Source organism: Xiphophorus maculatus, chromosome 12 (assembly GCF_002775205.1).
Source record: "Xiphophorus maculatus strain JP 163 A chromosome 12, X_maculatus-5.0-male, whole genome shotgun sequence".
Lineage (NCBI taxonomy): Eukaryota > Metazoa > Chordata > Actinopteri > Cyprinodontiformes > Poeciliidae > Xiphophorus > Xiphophorus maculatus.
In genome coordinates this window covers 3,364,072-3,379,008 of record NC_036454.1, presented here as the reverse complement: position 1 = coordinate 3,379,008, position 14,937 = coordinate 3,364,072, and the positions used below count along the sequence as shown (strand labels likewise).

Genomic DNA, 14,937 nt, shown 5'->3' with positions numbered 1-14,937 from the left:
CTTCTGTTTTCTTTCTTAAATACAAAATTTGAACCAGGTGAAGCTAAACTTGCTACTTGAGTTTTGGGTAAAACATATTTCCAAAGTTTTTTATATATTTTTGTACAGTTTTGTCTTAATTACTGCTCTAAATATGTTTATTCAGTAAATTGCCTGTTTTACAGCCTGTATACTTCATTTAACAATCTATTAATAGATTTGTTGGCAATTATTTCAATAATCGATTCATCTCAATTAATCCTTTCAGCCATAAAAACAAACAAAAAAACCACACCAACTGTTGGTTTGCTAATCGCAGCTCTGTAATGTTTGCTTTCATTCTTGTCGTTTCCGAGTGCAGCAGCGGTTTGACATAAAAAAGGCTCAAATTTAAAATGCTTATTTTTTATTAATTGTGTTAGTCTTGTAAAGAAGTGCAAAGTTGTAAAAGCAAATGATTGACAGAGAGAAAAGAGAGAAAACAACCGTTAGTTTTTGTTTCACTGCCCACAGATTTCTTCTAATTGACCACAGAGGACTGCAGCTCATTCTCAACCAACAACATGACCCGCAGCGCACACACACACACACACACACACACACACACACACACACACACACACACACACACACACACACACACACACACACACACACACACACACACACACACACACACACACACACACACACACACACACACACACACACACACACACACACATTCCCTCACATTGTCAAATCCCTGCCATTTATCTGTTCACACTCATGGCAGGAATCCAATTATCCTCAATCTACAGCACAGATTAATTGAAAGTGCCTCATTCTGGCGGTTTTGGACTTTTCTCAGTGAGTTCAGTTAGAAAACACCAACAGGACCAACAGAAAAGATAAAAAATCTTTATAACAGGACGGATAAAAACAACCCAAAACCACAAACAGGTTTTATTCACATTCAGATTTCAAGTTTGCAGAGTTAAAATTAAATTTTTAAGCAAAAACTGCAAAAGTTCACTACACAATGGCTGCTGATGCTTCTGAAGATGACAGATAATGAAATCTGGAATATGCAGAAATTATTACAGAAGAAAATCTATCAGGGTCGGGCGACTCGATACGATTCTAGTTTTTAGACTGTTTTCAACTCAGAAACTAATTTTCCTATTCAAACAATCTGGAGATTCTGACATCGTAAACTAACAGAACATCTATTTAAAACTATTTAATAAGGTTTAATAATGCATCAAATTACATTCATTTATATTTAAACCAAAATAGATTTGAGAATAACATTCTGTAACTCAGGTTACCATTTAGCGTAGCTGCCTCGCTATGCTAAAAAAAACAAAAAACAAGAAGTATTCAAAATACATGCGGTGGACGTGTAATGCGATAAGAAAATGGGAACAGCAAAGACGTACAACTTCAGCGGATTTTAAGATAAATCTGAACCGATTCAGAATTTCCTGGACTCAGTTTTGTGATTTTCTATAAATTTAATTTTGTTTGCACCTCTAGAAATCACAGATGGACAGAAAAACAGTGGGACAAATGGAAAGAAAAATGTATGGGATGATAAAAACATAAATAAATGACCAGACAGTTTGACCGACGGACGGACGGGTGGAGTAAACATAAAATCAATGAATGCATCAGGCAGAAAACACTTAAAAACACAAATATTTCCTCAAATTGGAAAGCACCAAAAATCCAGCTCCATCCTTCTCCAAACAGAACAGGAAGTAAACCTCACCTCAAAATGATGTTTGTCTCATAATCTCCTGACCCATAATGAGAATAAACCTGCAGAAAATGACGCTGCTGCTGCAGGAAATCGGCTCATCATCACCGACACCGTCAGCGTAAACGTTGGTTTAACTCCATGATCCCAAACTAGTCCGGCTTTTTCAAAACGATTAGCGAGTTTGAACACTCCCATGTTGTTTCAACAGGACATATTCCTGTTTTTGTTTCCTCACCAGCATCACTGCAAACACAAACAAAGCCAGGAATCCTCCTAAAAGCTGCTTGCAAAACACAAAGTAAACATGTAGAAATCTTTACTCTGAGCCAACAAACTCGATCCGATTCAAATTAAAATGCTTCAAACATCAAAGTAATGTTTTAACCGTGTTTAAACCATTAAAAGGTTTAAACTAGAGGTGTCCAAAGTGCGGCCCGGGGGCCAGTTGTGGCGCTTGAACTGGTTTTTTTGTGGCCCTGAGCTTCAGGTCCAGAATGATATAAATGAGTTTCAATGCAAAATGTTAAGTATGACACAAAGTATTCATCTATTTATAACCAAAATGTCATAATTAGAACCGAGTCATGAAAAACAGACTCTGCTGAACCCAAACCAGCTTTTATTTCATTTATTAAACTTGGATAAATACAGCAAGCATTTTGAGATAAAGTGACACAAAACCTGTTCTTATAACCAAGTCCAAATTAATTTGAAAACTATTATAAAATACAGCAAAGGTGCAAAATCCTCTTTATGTTTTCACTCTATAACAATAATTAAAAATTAAAAATAGATTAAATAAAATTGGATTCGTGGCCTGTGATTACTTTTGACAGGATGATTTTGGCCGAAGTGACGTAAGGTTTGTACACCCCTGGTTTAAACCATGCATGAGTGTTAAACTGAATAAACCATTTCAGGCTTTAAGGTGCAGCTACAGTTACAGCAGCAGAACTGAGGGTGGGTGAGGTGAGCGGCAGATCTCATCAAGGCCGGTCCCAGACTGCCCCTCCACCCACAGGAGAGGAGGGTGGGGGGCAAATGTAGGTCAGTAGTCGGGGCAGCGTCTGCTGCTCACAGTGTTTGTGTGGCTCCGTTAAAAAAACCTACTGTATACATCCTAACTCTGCTGATTTCTTAAAAACAAGACAAAAAATACAGAAGAAAACCTTTAAATCAGTGACGGGAATTTAATAGTTAATTTTGATGAATTAATTACGACGATTTTAATGCAATTATTTGCATTTTTTTAACATAGAAAATTCCGACCAGAACTTTTGTATTTGTGTGTTTCCAGTACATCCATAAATCTGATGCACAAGCTGCATCCGCTAACAGCAACGGATGATAAAACCGCTTCTCTTGGCTCACTGGGGGTTGATTTCTGCTTTTAAACGATCTGAAATAGACCATTGATGTGTTCAAGTTGTGCTAACCAGAGTTAGCCTATCAGCGAAGCTACTGAAGCTAAAGTAGCATCTCAATGCTAAACATTTAGCAGTGGCACAGATGCTAACGCTAACGTCAACAGTTCACATCTCCATTAATGATCAGGAGTTCATTTTGCACCAATATGATGGTTGAACAACAGATTAAAAACAATAAATATTTTATTGTTGAAGCTAGACTCATAAATCTATTTACTCAAATATTACGACCAAAACTGTTTTTTATTGAAAACCTTTAGTTTTTGATTCAAATGTGAGTAATTAATTCCACCCTACAATTTTAATCGAGTTCCACCACTAGTTTCAAAACCCAAACTGAAGAGAGGTTGTGCACATAATCTTGTTTGGTATTCATAAAAGTTGCTATTTGGGCTGATTTTTGCAGAGGAATAACCCAAATGCTGCCTCAGCTTAATGTTATGTTAATTTTGCAGCGTTATTCTCCGCATTTTGATCCGTTTGGCTGGAAACCAAACAGACGCATCAAGTATGCAAGAGGAGGGAGCCTGGTAGAGCAGCAGAGCGGCTGGATTAATGCAGACTAACGATCGAAGAAGAGCAGCAAGAAGATGTATGTGAGGAGTAAAACTGAGCAGTGCAACGGCAAATCACACGGATTCAATATTCGGCAGGAAGTAGCTGACTAAGTAGAGCTTGAAACAGTGAGGAGAAAGAGCCGAACTCCCAGCACCAGACAGTAAATGTATCGGATCAGGTTAATGTGAGTCGGGAATGATAGACCAGAGCAGGAGGCGTGAAACGATGAGGCGTTTTCTGTTATTAAAGCTAGGAAAAGATACTGAACTCCTTCGTTTCTTGAGAACTTTGTCCTCAAGAGGCAAAGAGCATCTTATGGCAAAAATAAGGCTTTAACTGCAACTCTTAGCTGCAAAATCAGTAATTTTAGGCTGTTTTCACACCTGAAAGTTCGGTAGTCTCTGTTAGATTGGAGACCAAAAACTGCAACGTTTTGTTCCATTTCCAGCAGCTGCGGTTCTTTTTCTCTGCACTGAGTCAGACGGTCCAAAACCTTTGAGCAGCCTGTTCCCCTCCTCCCCTGTGGGGGCGCTGCACCAAAACCCCCTGAAGGAAATGACAAAAACCTCTAAAGAAATTTAAATCTAAGAGCAACTTCCTTCTTCACAAAATGTGAACAAAAATGGAGTGCTGTCAGATTTTAGCTGTTAGAAGATTTCTCCTTTGTCTTTGGTAAAAAACCTCGAGTCATTTCTCCCGCTAGAGCTAGGCTAACACATTTGATTTGGTTGTATTTACCCAGAATGCCCTGCTTTTGGAGCAGTCTCCGGTCTGCTTGGTGTTCATATATGGATTCAAACCAAACCAGAGTTCACTTCAACCAAACTGAGACCGAAGTTTGTAGGCGGACGAGAATCTGGATCAGAGTTCAATTCACATTCACACCTCCACAAACAAACCAGACTTTCTAGACAAATTAACTACAGATTGGTTGAAGCAAACTAATCTGGGATGGTGTGAATTAACTCTTAGCTCATAACAATCACAAAAAAACAAGGCAGCATCCTGGAGGGGCTGGTTAATAGATGAGGTCTGGCAGAGAGCAGAGTGTTTTTATCTGCCAGAGCCATTAAGCCTCTAAACAGTCCAGTAATGCTTCACCCTTCACCTGATCGCCGGTCTGACGACGCATCAGACTGGAGATCCTTCACTTGTTCCCTGCTGTTCTCAGCCCAGAAGTGAGAATTTCCTGCCAATCTGTGACACCATTAGAGAGATCAGAGTGGTCGGGCTTCAGAGAGACGATTACAGTCAGGAGTCCTTCACAAACTCACAGGACGGAAAAAAGAAACGCTTTCATTTTTTCATCCTGCAATTTCTGCAGTTCTGTAACAGACATTTCATTTTGCACATTTAACAGTTTTAATACACTGCGAGCATTTTGCTCTAGTTTCTAGTGCAAATATCTTAGGATAATTGAAATAAGAAAACTTACAAGTAATTTCTTAGCAGGACATAGGAGTTTATTTTCAGCCAGCATTTTATTTATGTTGGTGAAAAACTATTAGTTCTACTGGCAGATTATTTTATAACATTTTGCCTCGTTATAAGGGAAAAATAAACATTTCTGACTAAAAACAAACTCATATCTTGCTGAAAAGTTACTTGTTAGTTTTATCTTAATTCAAATTATTTTAACTAGAAACTATTGCAAATATCTAAAAGATAGACACTAAGAAGAGTTATATTTTATTATGTTAATAATGGTGAGATTTTGGGTTTTAGTTTTTATGCTAGACTGAATAAATACTGGAGGATATTTGCACACTTGCAGAAAGAAACCTGCAGAAAACTTGAAAAGATTGTAAAAAAAAAAAGATTTTGAAGGACTTTACCAAAGACACCAGAAGCTGAAAAAGCCATTTTCAAAACGCTGAGCAGATCAGACTGCAAAGGTTACCAAGAAAAACAAAGATCTGCAGCTGCATGGCTGCCACTCCGCCTGGTGCTTCGCTAATCGGCGTTTCTGCCATGCAGCTCGTAAGCAGCCAGGATCAGTGTCAGGATAAAGTCACCGCTTGGCTGATTTCCTAAATTCCCTCATTTTGCCAAAGCAAATAGGCAATAATTCGAGGCCTGCCAGAGTCAGAACGGCGTCAGCAGCAGATCAAAACGCTCTGTGTGTGTGTGTGTGTGTGTGTGTGTGCGTGTGTGTGTGTGTGTCGGCAGTCCAGCCTTTACGCAGCGCATCGCGCAGCTGGTGGACACAAGACCGGCTTTCATTATTAACTCCTGACTCATCTGAAAGGTCAGAAAGTTAAAAAACTCTGGAGAAGATTTTGTAAACACAGCAAGACTGTCGTCTTCCCTCTTTTTCTATATAAACATTTGCTTGTTTTTTCTTTTCCTGTTTGACTCCAAACTTGGAAAGTACCACTGTTCTGAGACAGATCCGGCAAACAAACAAAAATAAAACAACTTCTGTGGTCTTCAACCTGGTTTTAACTCGTCTGATTGGTTCTGCAGAGAGGAGCTGTACAGCTTTGGGAGTAAAAAAGGTAATAAAAACATAATAATCTTCAGATGGTCAATCAGGAGACATTTTATAAATAAATAATTCTCTAGAAAGTCCCAGGTGAAATCTGTGATTATGTTAGAGGGTTAAACAGAAACCTCCCACTACAATTAACCAAAATTAACTCAAAGACTTTTTCTGACTTAAACAACAAGCAAAGGGAAACTGAGATATTAAAAAAACAAAACTCTGTAGTAAATAATCGCAATAAGCAATAAATCAATTATTCGCATGATAGATATTACTCGAAAATGGTCTCAAAACAACAATATTATTGTTTGTTGTAATAACTTATTGCCCAGCAAAATTTGTTGGTAGTAAAAGTTTGTAAAAATATCTTGAGACAGATAAAGCAGCAGAAAGTGTGAGTTATGCAGCAGCAGCAATGGGACCCAGGTGCTGCAGCGGAGCCAGAGCTGCGTCCCGTTACGCAACGCTCCCAGATCGTCTCGGCTGCTGGAGCAGGGTGGTGAGACCGCCGGTGAGAAACGGCACAAAACGCCCTGGTCATTACCAAAACGCTGCGGGATAAACGACCAGAACCGTCAGAAGACGGTTCTGGTCGTTTCGATTGAACGCTTCCAGGTTCAATCTGTTCTGCAGAGCAACGCAGCATCGAGCCGGGAACCAAACGTCGCATTTAATCCAACCACAAAAACCTTTTTAGAAACTAAAAGAAATATCAGTACTTTAATTTTATTAATCTACTTTGATCCAGACATGGAAACTTATTACGTCAGATTTCCTGTTGATGGTTAAGGTTCCAATATTTTCTCAAAATTTCTTTGACAATTTTGAGCCTCTGACGCAAAGTTTTAAGGAAGAAAGGAAAGGCTGAAAAACCAGTGGATGAAAATCTGGACGGACAGACGGATCAATGTTTGGACAAACGGATCGATCAATAAATGAGTGGACGGACAAACAACAGAATCACAAAATGGACGGAGGAACGGACAGAGAATCTTTTACATAATAAGAAACAAAAAATAGTAAAGTTGGAGCCACTTATTGCTAGAAATATAAGTATTTATGCAGATAATAGGACAGGAAATGTAAGGAAAAATTTACAATTTCTATTAGATCAATAAAACAGGAATAACTTATCAATTTCACCTCTATTTTCTTTATATGTATTGAAGAAGATGAAGACTCTAAATGTGTTAAATTACAGTTCTGGATGTTGATGTGAATCCATAATTTACAGTAATTCTATTTATTTATCATCTAATTTTTAGGCAAATTAGATGCCTAAATTTGCCTAAAAATTTAGGTAAATTTTAGGCAACCAGTGAGTTGCCTAACCAGTGAGTACATGAGGATGATTAACAGCGCTAAGATCCGCCTCCTGGCTCTGATTGGTTGTTTTTGGTGCATTTCTTCAATAGTAGCTCAGGGAGGAGGTTGATCTTTTTACAGGTTATTTGCCTCATGTCCACAGTTGGGTAGTAAATAGTTACATTTACTTAAGTAACTTTTTTTTTTAAATTTACTTTTAAGAGTATTTTTACTATGCTGTACTTGTTATTTTACTTGAGTAATTTTATTATGACGTATTTCTACTCTTACTGGATGGAGTAAAATTTCTGGATTTTTTATTTGAATGAAAAACAAACATGTTTTAACCAAAACTTTACCAGTTTTTCCTAAAGTTTCATAATTATTTTGCTTTTACTGAAATAAAATATTTATTTTTGGCTGATTTATATGAATTATTGCCATTTTTGTTCTCAAAATACCAAAATTTACCAAATTAACTTTACTTTCTGGCCTGTCTGATGATGTCATTTCTGAATATTAAATAATTGATCATTTGATCAGTTACTCAGTACTTGAGTAGAAGTTTTATTAAATACTTTTTTACTCTTACATGAATATTTTCTTGCACGGCTACTTTTTACTTTTACTTGAGGAAAAATATGTGTAAGTAGTGCTACTTTTACTTTGGTAACTAATCATTTTATCCTGTCAGTATTAACAAGTGTGTATAGAAAACATGTATAAATGTATTTGTTGTAAGTAGAAGATACACCATGCAGCTGTAGAACAAGCACAAGATCAGTTTGCAAACCCATAAAGAAAAATCCGGGGTGTTTACAACAACTGAACACGCCTCAGCTTTAGAAAGGGGAAGTTCATGCACACCAATAACACGCTGAAAAATAAATAAATAAATAAACAAATAAATAAATAAATAAATAAATAAAACCAGCAGCACTCACCTGCCCAGCTCGTCTCCAATTTGGTAAAATTCCTCCACATTGTCCGGGTTGAACACAGTCATGTTGTCCAGGCACTCCCGGTCCTCTCCGCGTCTCTGAACGGCTTCTCACAGCGGCACCATCCCTACCAGCCTCCGGCCGGGCCGGGGACCCGGACACCGGTCTTCCTCATAGCTGTGGCCCTCTGGTGCAAGACACCAAGAAGGAGGAATAGAAAAGTAAGTGACCCGGTCAGAGATGTTTGGGAACGGAAACAATGGGATCCCCCCAAACGGGCTGAGAGATGAACCTGCGCTCCGTCCACCCAGTCCCCCACGACCCGCTATTGTTCCCCCTCGTTTATTTTTGCTTAACTATTGCACAATAAAGCCCATTTTAACAGAAATTAATATCATATCGTCCCCGGTTCTGAGGGAAAACAACCCACCCATGGAGAGCTTGGTGTAGCCATGGGAAACCAGCTAAGCTACGAGTCCAGGCAGGAAAATGACTGTTTGGGTCATTTCTTATAAATTATGACCCGGACAGGTGTCCAACCCCAAACTGTAAGCGGATAAAAACTCTAAAACGTGTCATAAAAACAGTACAAACCTGAAACACTGGAGCTGTTCTCAATATAAAACCACGAACAGCAGCTGCCTTGTAACGTTTAATTCAAGCCACTGCAGTCCGAAAGGAATCAACATTAACGCTAGCTTCTGACCATCACCGCCCCTTTCACTCCCCGAAACTGAGACACATTTAATGGGAACCGGATAAAGTATCTTACGTTGTGCCGGCGTGAGTCCCGCTGCCAAATGAAGCCGAGATTTCAGGCGCTTTGCGGGAGGCGGTGACCCAGGTTCGGCTCACGGAAGACAAATGCTGGCTGGAACGGGAGAAACCTACGTTAACAATGTGAAGCAGGCTACTCCAGGTGATGCCTTCGTGTTCTGTGGGAAATGTGGGTTCAGAGGGAGCGACAAGTTGATTGTAACCTGCGGATACTTTACGATGCTTCTTATTAATAAACAGATATATTTTTTATGTTAATCAGAAAGAATCGCTGTGATCAGGGTGAATTATATGCTTTCCAAAATTAGTGGAAGAATTAGGAAGTGTAAATGTCAGTTTTTTGTCGTTACATAAATGCACCAAACTTGGGCAGGGTGTAGGAGCAGGGGTAGCCGCAAGAGGGCAGCAGAGATTTCACTTTCACTGCATTTTAGTCACAATTGAAGATAGAATTAGAACATTTTAGTTTTGTTTTTTGTTTTTTTCGGGCCTTATTTGTTATTATTATTATTATTATTATTATTATTATTATTATTATTATTATTATTATTATTATTATTATTATTATTATTATTGTTGTTGTATTTTGTGTAGATGTTACTAGTTGCTTTGCTGCCACAAATGAATGCCACAAGAGGAAAATTATTTAGAAATGCATTAATTATTATTATTAGTTTTTATAATTAGAAGCCAGTAATAAAAATAGAAAAATATATTTTTGCATCTAAATCTAAAACAAAATACAATTTAGATAACATTAGGTTTTTCCTTTTTTATTGTTAGACACAGATGAGCAGAAATTTAAATATAATTTTATATGCAAATCTTTTTTCTATCCCTATTACAGTATTGTTCCAGTACAACAATCTTGTTATCCTATATCTGGTTTCGACAACAAGGACTACTTTTTTCTGATAAGTATAGATATTTTTAATAACAATATGTCGAGTAATTATTTTGCTGGAATGTAAAACATCAGCAGCTTTCAAGTTAACTTACTTTATGGTTTCCTTCCAGAAAGAAAGTTATTTCCCAGGTTGTTGCTGGAGGTAACTTGTAGCAACTGCTGTTTGTAAATGTGTGCATTATGAATTTATTAAAAATACATTCCAACAAACATTTGATGCAACATCTACCTGTAAATGTAAAAAATGTAAAAATGTCTTTTACTCTGTACATATATGAGTAGACGCACAAATCCTGCCGCACTTAAAAGATTAATACATGGGTCAGTTTTAAAAAAGTGGTAAAAACAAAAAATAAAGAGTTCAGAAGAATATATTTCCATGGCTGCAAAAGGAACAGATCACAGGTGAGCAGTGAATGCAGCGGAGACTGAGGACATCTAGTGGGTGGAAGGAGTACTGCAACAACCCGTCTGATCCAGATCCATAGAAAAATGCATAACGGCCTCAATTATTCACTGTATTCACCAAGGGTGACAGAATCAAAATGACTTTCACAGTTTTCTGCATGAGGATTAATGGTTCAAAGACATTTTGAAATATTTTTTAATCAAAATGCCCAAATTTAAGGATGTAAAATTGTTTTTAAAACATTGACAGCATGCAGATCTAAAATGCAGAAATGGTTTTCTACGTGAAAACCATTTTTCACGTAGAAAACTGGTTTTCTACCATATAATATATGCCGTATTATATATCGGTATATATACATATACAGTATATACACTGCTCAAAAAAAAAAAAAAAAAAAAAAAATATATATATATATATATATATATATATATAGAGAGAGAGAGAGAGAGAGAGAGGGAGAGAGAGAGAGATCTACCTCTCTCTCTGTATATAAATAAATAAATAAAGTAAGAAAGAAAGAAATGTACAGTATATATACATATACTGCTCAAAAAAATAAAGGGAACATTATTATTTTTTTGAGCAGTATATATATATACTGTACATTTCTTTCTTTCTTTCTTTCTTTCTTTCTTTCTTTCTTTCTTTCTTTCTTTCTTTCTTTCTTTCTTTCTTTCTTTCTTTCTTTCTTTCTTTCTTTATATACAGAGAGAGAGGTAGATCTCTCTCTCTCTCTCTCTCTCTCTCTCTCTCTCTCTCTCTCTATATATATATATATATATATATATATATATATATATGTATGTATGCTGTATATATATATGCCGTACAGACCAAAGGTTTGGACACACTTTCAAATTGAATTCAATTAGAAGGTGTGTCCAAACCTTTGGTCTGTACGGCATATATATATACAGCATACATACATATATATATATATATATATATATATATATATATATATATATATATATATATATATATATATATATATATATATATATATATATATATATATATATATATATATATATACTGTATATTTCTTTATTTATTTATATACAGAAAGAGAGGTAGATATATCTATATCTATATCTATATATATATATATATATATATCTATCTATATATATATATTTTTTTTATTTTTATTTGTTTATTTCTATACAAAGAGAGAGAGAGGTAGATATATCTATATCTATATCTATCTATATATATATATATATATATATATATATATATATATTTTTTTTTTTTTTTTTTTTGTTTATTTCTATACAAAGAGAGAGAAAGGTAGATATATCTATATCTATATCTATATCTATATATATATATATATATATATATATATATATATATATATATATATATATATATATATATATATATATATATATACTGTATATAGATAGATATATAGATTGATATTGATAGTGAGAGGGACAGATAGATACCTATATATATAGATAGATTTAGAAGAAGGTAAATAATTTAGATATAGATGATATACTGTATATCTATATCTAAAATTATATATATATATCTTGCCCAGAAAGATAAACTGTTTTCAAAATTTTCCCAATTTTATAGGTTTAGACTTCTAATAGGCTCCTTTTGTTCCACGTTGTTTAAATTTTCTTTTCCTAAATCTCCCTTTAATTAATAAATGTGGTTTTCTTATTTTCTGTGCAGAATTAGAAATAAAAATCTTAGAATGGGTGAACATGAGTCCTGATGTTGTTGAACGTGGGGGAAGCCGGAGCACCCGGAGTGAACCCACACCTGCACGGAGAGACGTTTCCCACCGTGCAGTCCTGGCTTTTTAATATTGAAATGTCCAATTAACAACAACAGTGGCTCATTTTTGAAATTACCACCAATCACCCAACCCACACGTGGCCCCACCCCCTTTTAGGTCTAGTAGACATAAAGTGATGTCTACGCTGGATGGACTTTACATCTGCGTTTGAACTTGCGCAGAGATGTTGGAGATAAAGCCTTTTTCAGACGCTTCCACAGTGAAATCTTTTTCATGGGTCTCTCTTCTTCTTCTTCTTCAGAGATATTGATCAGATCAGCTGACTCTTCCGCTGCTTGAGTCTCTGATTCTTGAGGTGTTGTGTGGATTACATCTTCGTTTACCTGTGGAGGGGATGTTCTCAGTTTTTCCATTAGACCACTCTCCCCTTCTGTGGAAACTACAGGAATCTGCTGTTCTTCAGAGATCTGCTGTTCTTCAGAGATCTGCTGTTCTTCAGTGATCTGCTGTTCTTCGGTAATCTGCTGTTCTTTAGTGATCTTCTGTTCTTCAGAGATCTGCTGTTCTTTGGTAATCTGCTGTTCTTTAGAGATCTGCTGTTCTTCAGAGATCTGCGGTTCTTCAGTGATCTGCTGTTCTTCGGTAATCTGCTGTTCTTTAGAGATCTGCTGTTCTTCAGAGATCTGCTGTTCTTCAGAGATCTGCTGTTCTTCAGAGATCTGCTGTTCTTCGGTGATCTGCTGTTCTTCGGTGATCTGCTGTTCTTCGGTAATCTGCTGTTCTTTAGAGATCTGCTGTTCTTCAGAGATCTGCGGTTCTTCAGTGATCTGCTGTTCTTCGGTAATCTGCTGTTCTTCAGAGATCTGCGGTTCTTCAGTGATCTGCTGTTCTTCGGTAATCTGCTGTTCTTTAGTGATCTGCTGTTCTTCAGAGATCTGCTGTTCTTCGGTAATCTGCTGTTCTTTAGTGATCTGCTGTTCTTCAGAGATCTGCGGTTCTTCAGTGATCTGCTGTTCTTCGGTAATCTGCTGTTCTTTAGAGATCTGCTGTTCTTCAGAGATCTGCTGTTCTTCAGATATCTGCTGTTCTTCGGTGATCTGCTGTTCTTCAGAGATCTGCTGTTCTTTAGTGATCTGCTGTTCTTCAGAGATCTGCTGTTCTTCAGAGATCTGCTGTTCTTCAGTGATCTGCTGTTCTTCGGTAATCTGCTGTTCTTCGGTAATCTGCTGTTCTTCGGTAATCTGCTGTTCTTCAGAGATCTGCTGTTCTTCAGAGATCTGCTGTTCTTCGGTAATCTGCTGTTCTTCGGTAATCTGCTGTTCTTCAGTGATCTGCTGTTCTTCAGTGATCTGCTGTTCTATAGAGATCACTGTTTCTTTTGTACGAATCTCGTTTTTAACAGAGGTTTTATGATCCTCAACTGTTTCTGGTGCAGAAACTACTTGATGTTCACCGTTTTCTCCAGAAGCCTTTTCAGTATTGAGGTTTTCCAGGTCAGAGGCAGCTTTCTTTGCTGACTTTGTCTTCATCCTACGTTTAGGTTTCCTCGATGGCTTTTTCTCATCTTCCTGGTCCAGATTTTGTTGTGTTGTGGAGGCAGATTCTACTTCGATCGCCTGCTGTACTTTACTGATGATCATTTCATCTGTGTGACTCTCGTTTTTGATGGTAGCTGTCTGATCCTCAACTGTTTCTGATATAGAAACATCTTGATGTTCATTGTTTTCTCCAGAAACTTGATCATTGTTGAGGTTTTCCAATTCAGAGGCAGATTTTTTTGCTGCCTTTCTCTTGATCCTACGTTTAGGTTTCCTCGGTGGCTTTTTTTCACCTTCCTGGTCCAGATTTTGTTGTGTTGTGGAGACAGATTGTTCTTCGATCGCTTGCTGTACTTTACTGATGATCATTTCATCTGTGTGACTCTCGTTTTTGATGGTAGCTGTCTGATCCTCAACTGTTTCTGATATAGAAACATCTTGATGCTCACTGTTTTCTCCAGAAATGTTTTCATTACTGACGGCTTTCAATGATGACTTTCTCTTGTTCTTACGTTGAGATTTCTTTGATGGCTTCTTCTCGTCTTCCTGGTCTCCATTTTGTTGTGTTTCAGGGACCGTTTCTTCTTCAGTGATCTGCTGTTCTATAGAGATCACTGTTTCTTTTGTACGAATCTCGTTTTTAACAGAGGTTTTATGATCCTCAACTGTTTCTGGTGTAGAAACTACTTGATGTTCACCGTTTTCTCCAGAAGCCTTTTCAGTATTGAGGTTTTCCAATTCAGATCCAGCTTTCATTGCTGACTTTCTCTTGATCCTACGTTTAGGTTTCCTCGATGGCTTTTTCTCATCTTCCTGGTCCAGATTTAGTTGTGTTGTAGAGACAGTTTGTTCTTCGATCGCCTGCTGTACTTTACTGATGATCATTTCATCTGTGTGACTCTCGTTTTTGATGGTAGCTGTCTGATCCTCAACTGTTTCTGATATAGAAACATCTTGATGTTCACTGTTTTCTCCAGAAACTTGATCATTGTTGAGGTTTTCCAATTCAGATCCAGCTTTCATTGCTGCCTTTCTCCTGATCCTACGTTTAGGTTTCCTCGATGGCTTTGTCTCATCTTCCTGGTCTCCATTTTGTTGTGTTTCA

General features: G+C 37.0%; 1 protein-coding gene across 1 annotated transcript in view; it reads right to left on the bottom strand.

Annotated features, from left to right (window-relative positions):
* dapk1 (death associated protein kinase 1) overlaps positions 1-9,339 on the bottom strand; it is a 65,816-nt gene extending 56,477 nt beyond the window's left edge. Inside the window, exons 1-2 of the mRNA XM_023344186.1 lie at positions 9,212-9,339; positions 8,443-8,626 (exon numbers count right to left, since the gene is read on the bottom strand). Coding sequence (XP_023199954.1) covers positions 8,443-8,504 — 62 coding nt within the window. The 5' untranslated portion in view covers positions 8,505-8,626; positions 9,212-9,339. The remainder of the gene's footprint in view (positions 1-8,442; positions 8,627-9,211) is intronic.
* Positions 9,340-14,937: the final 5,598 nt, after the last annotated feature.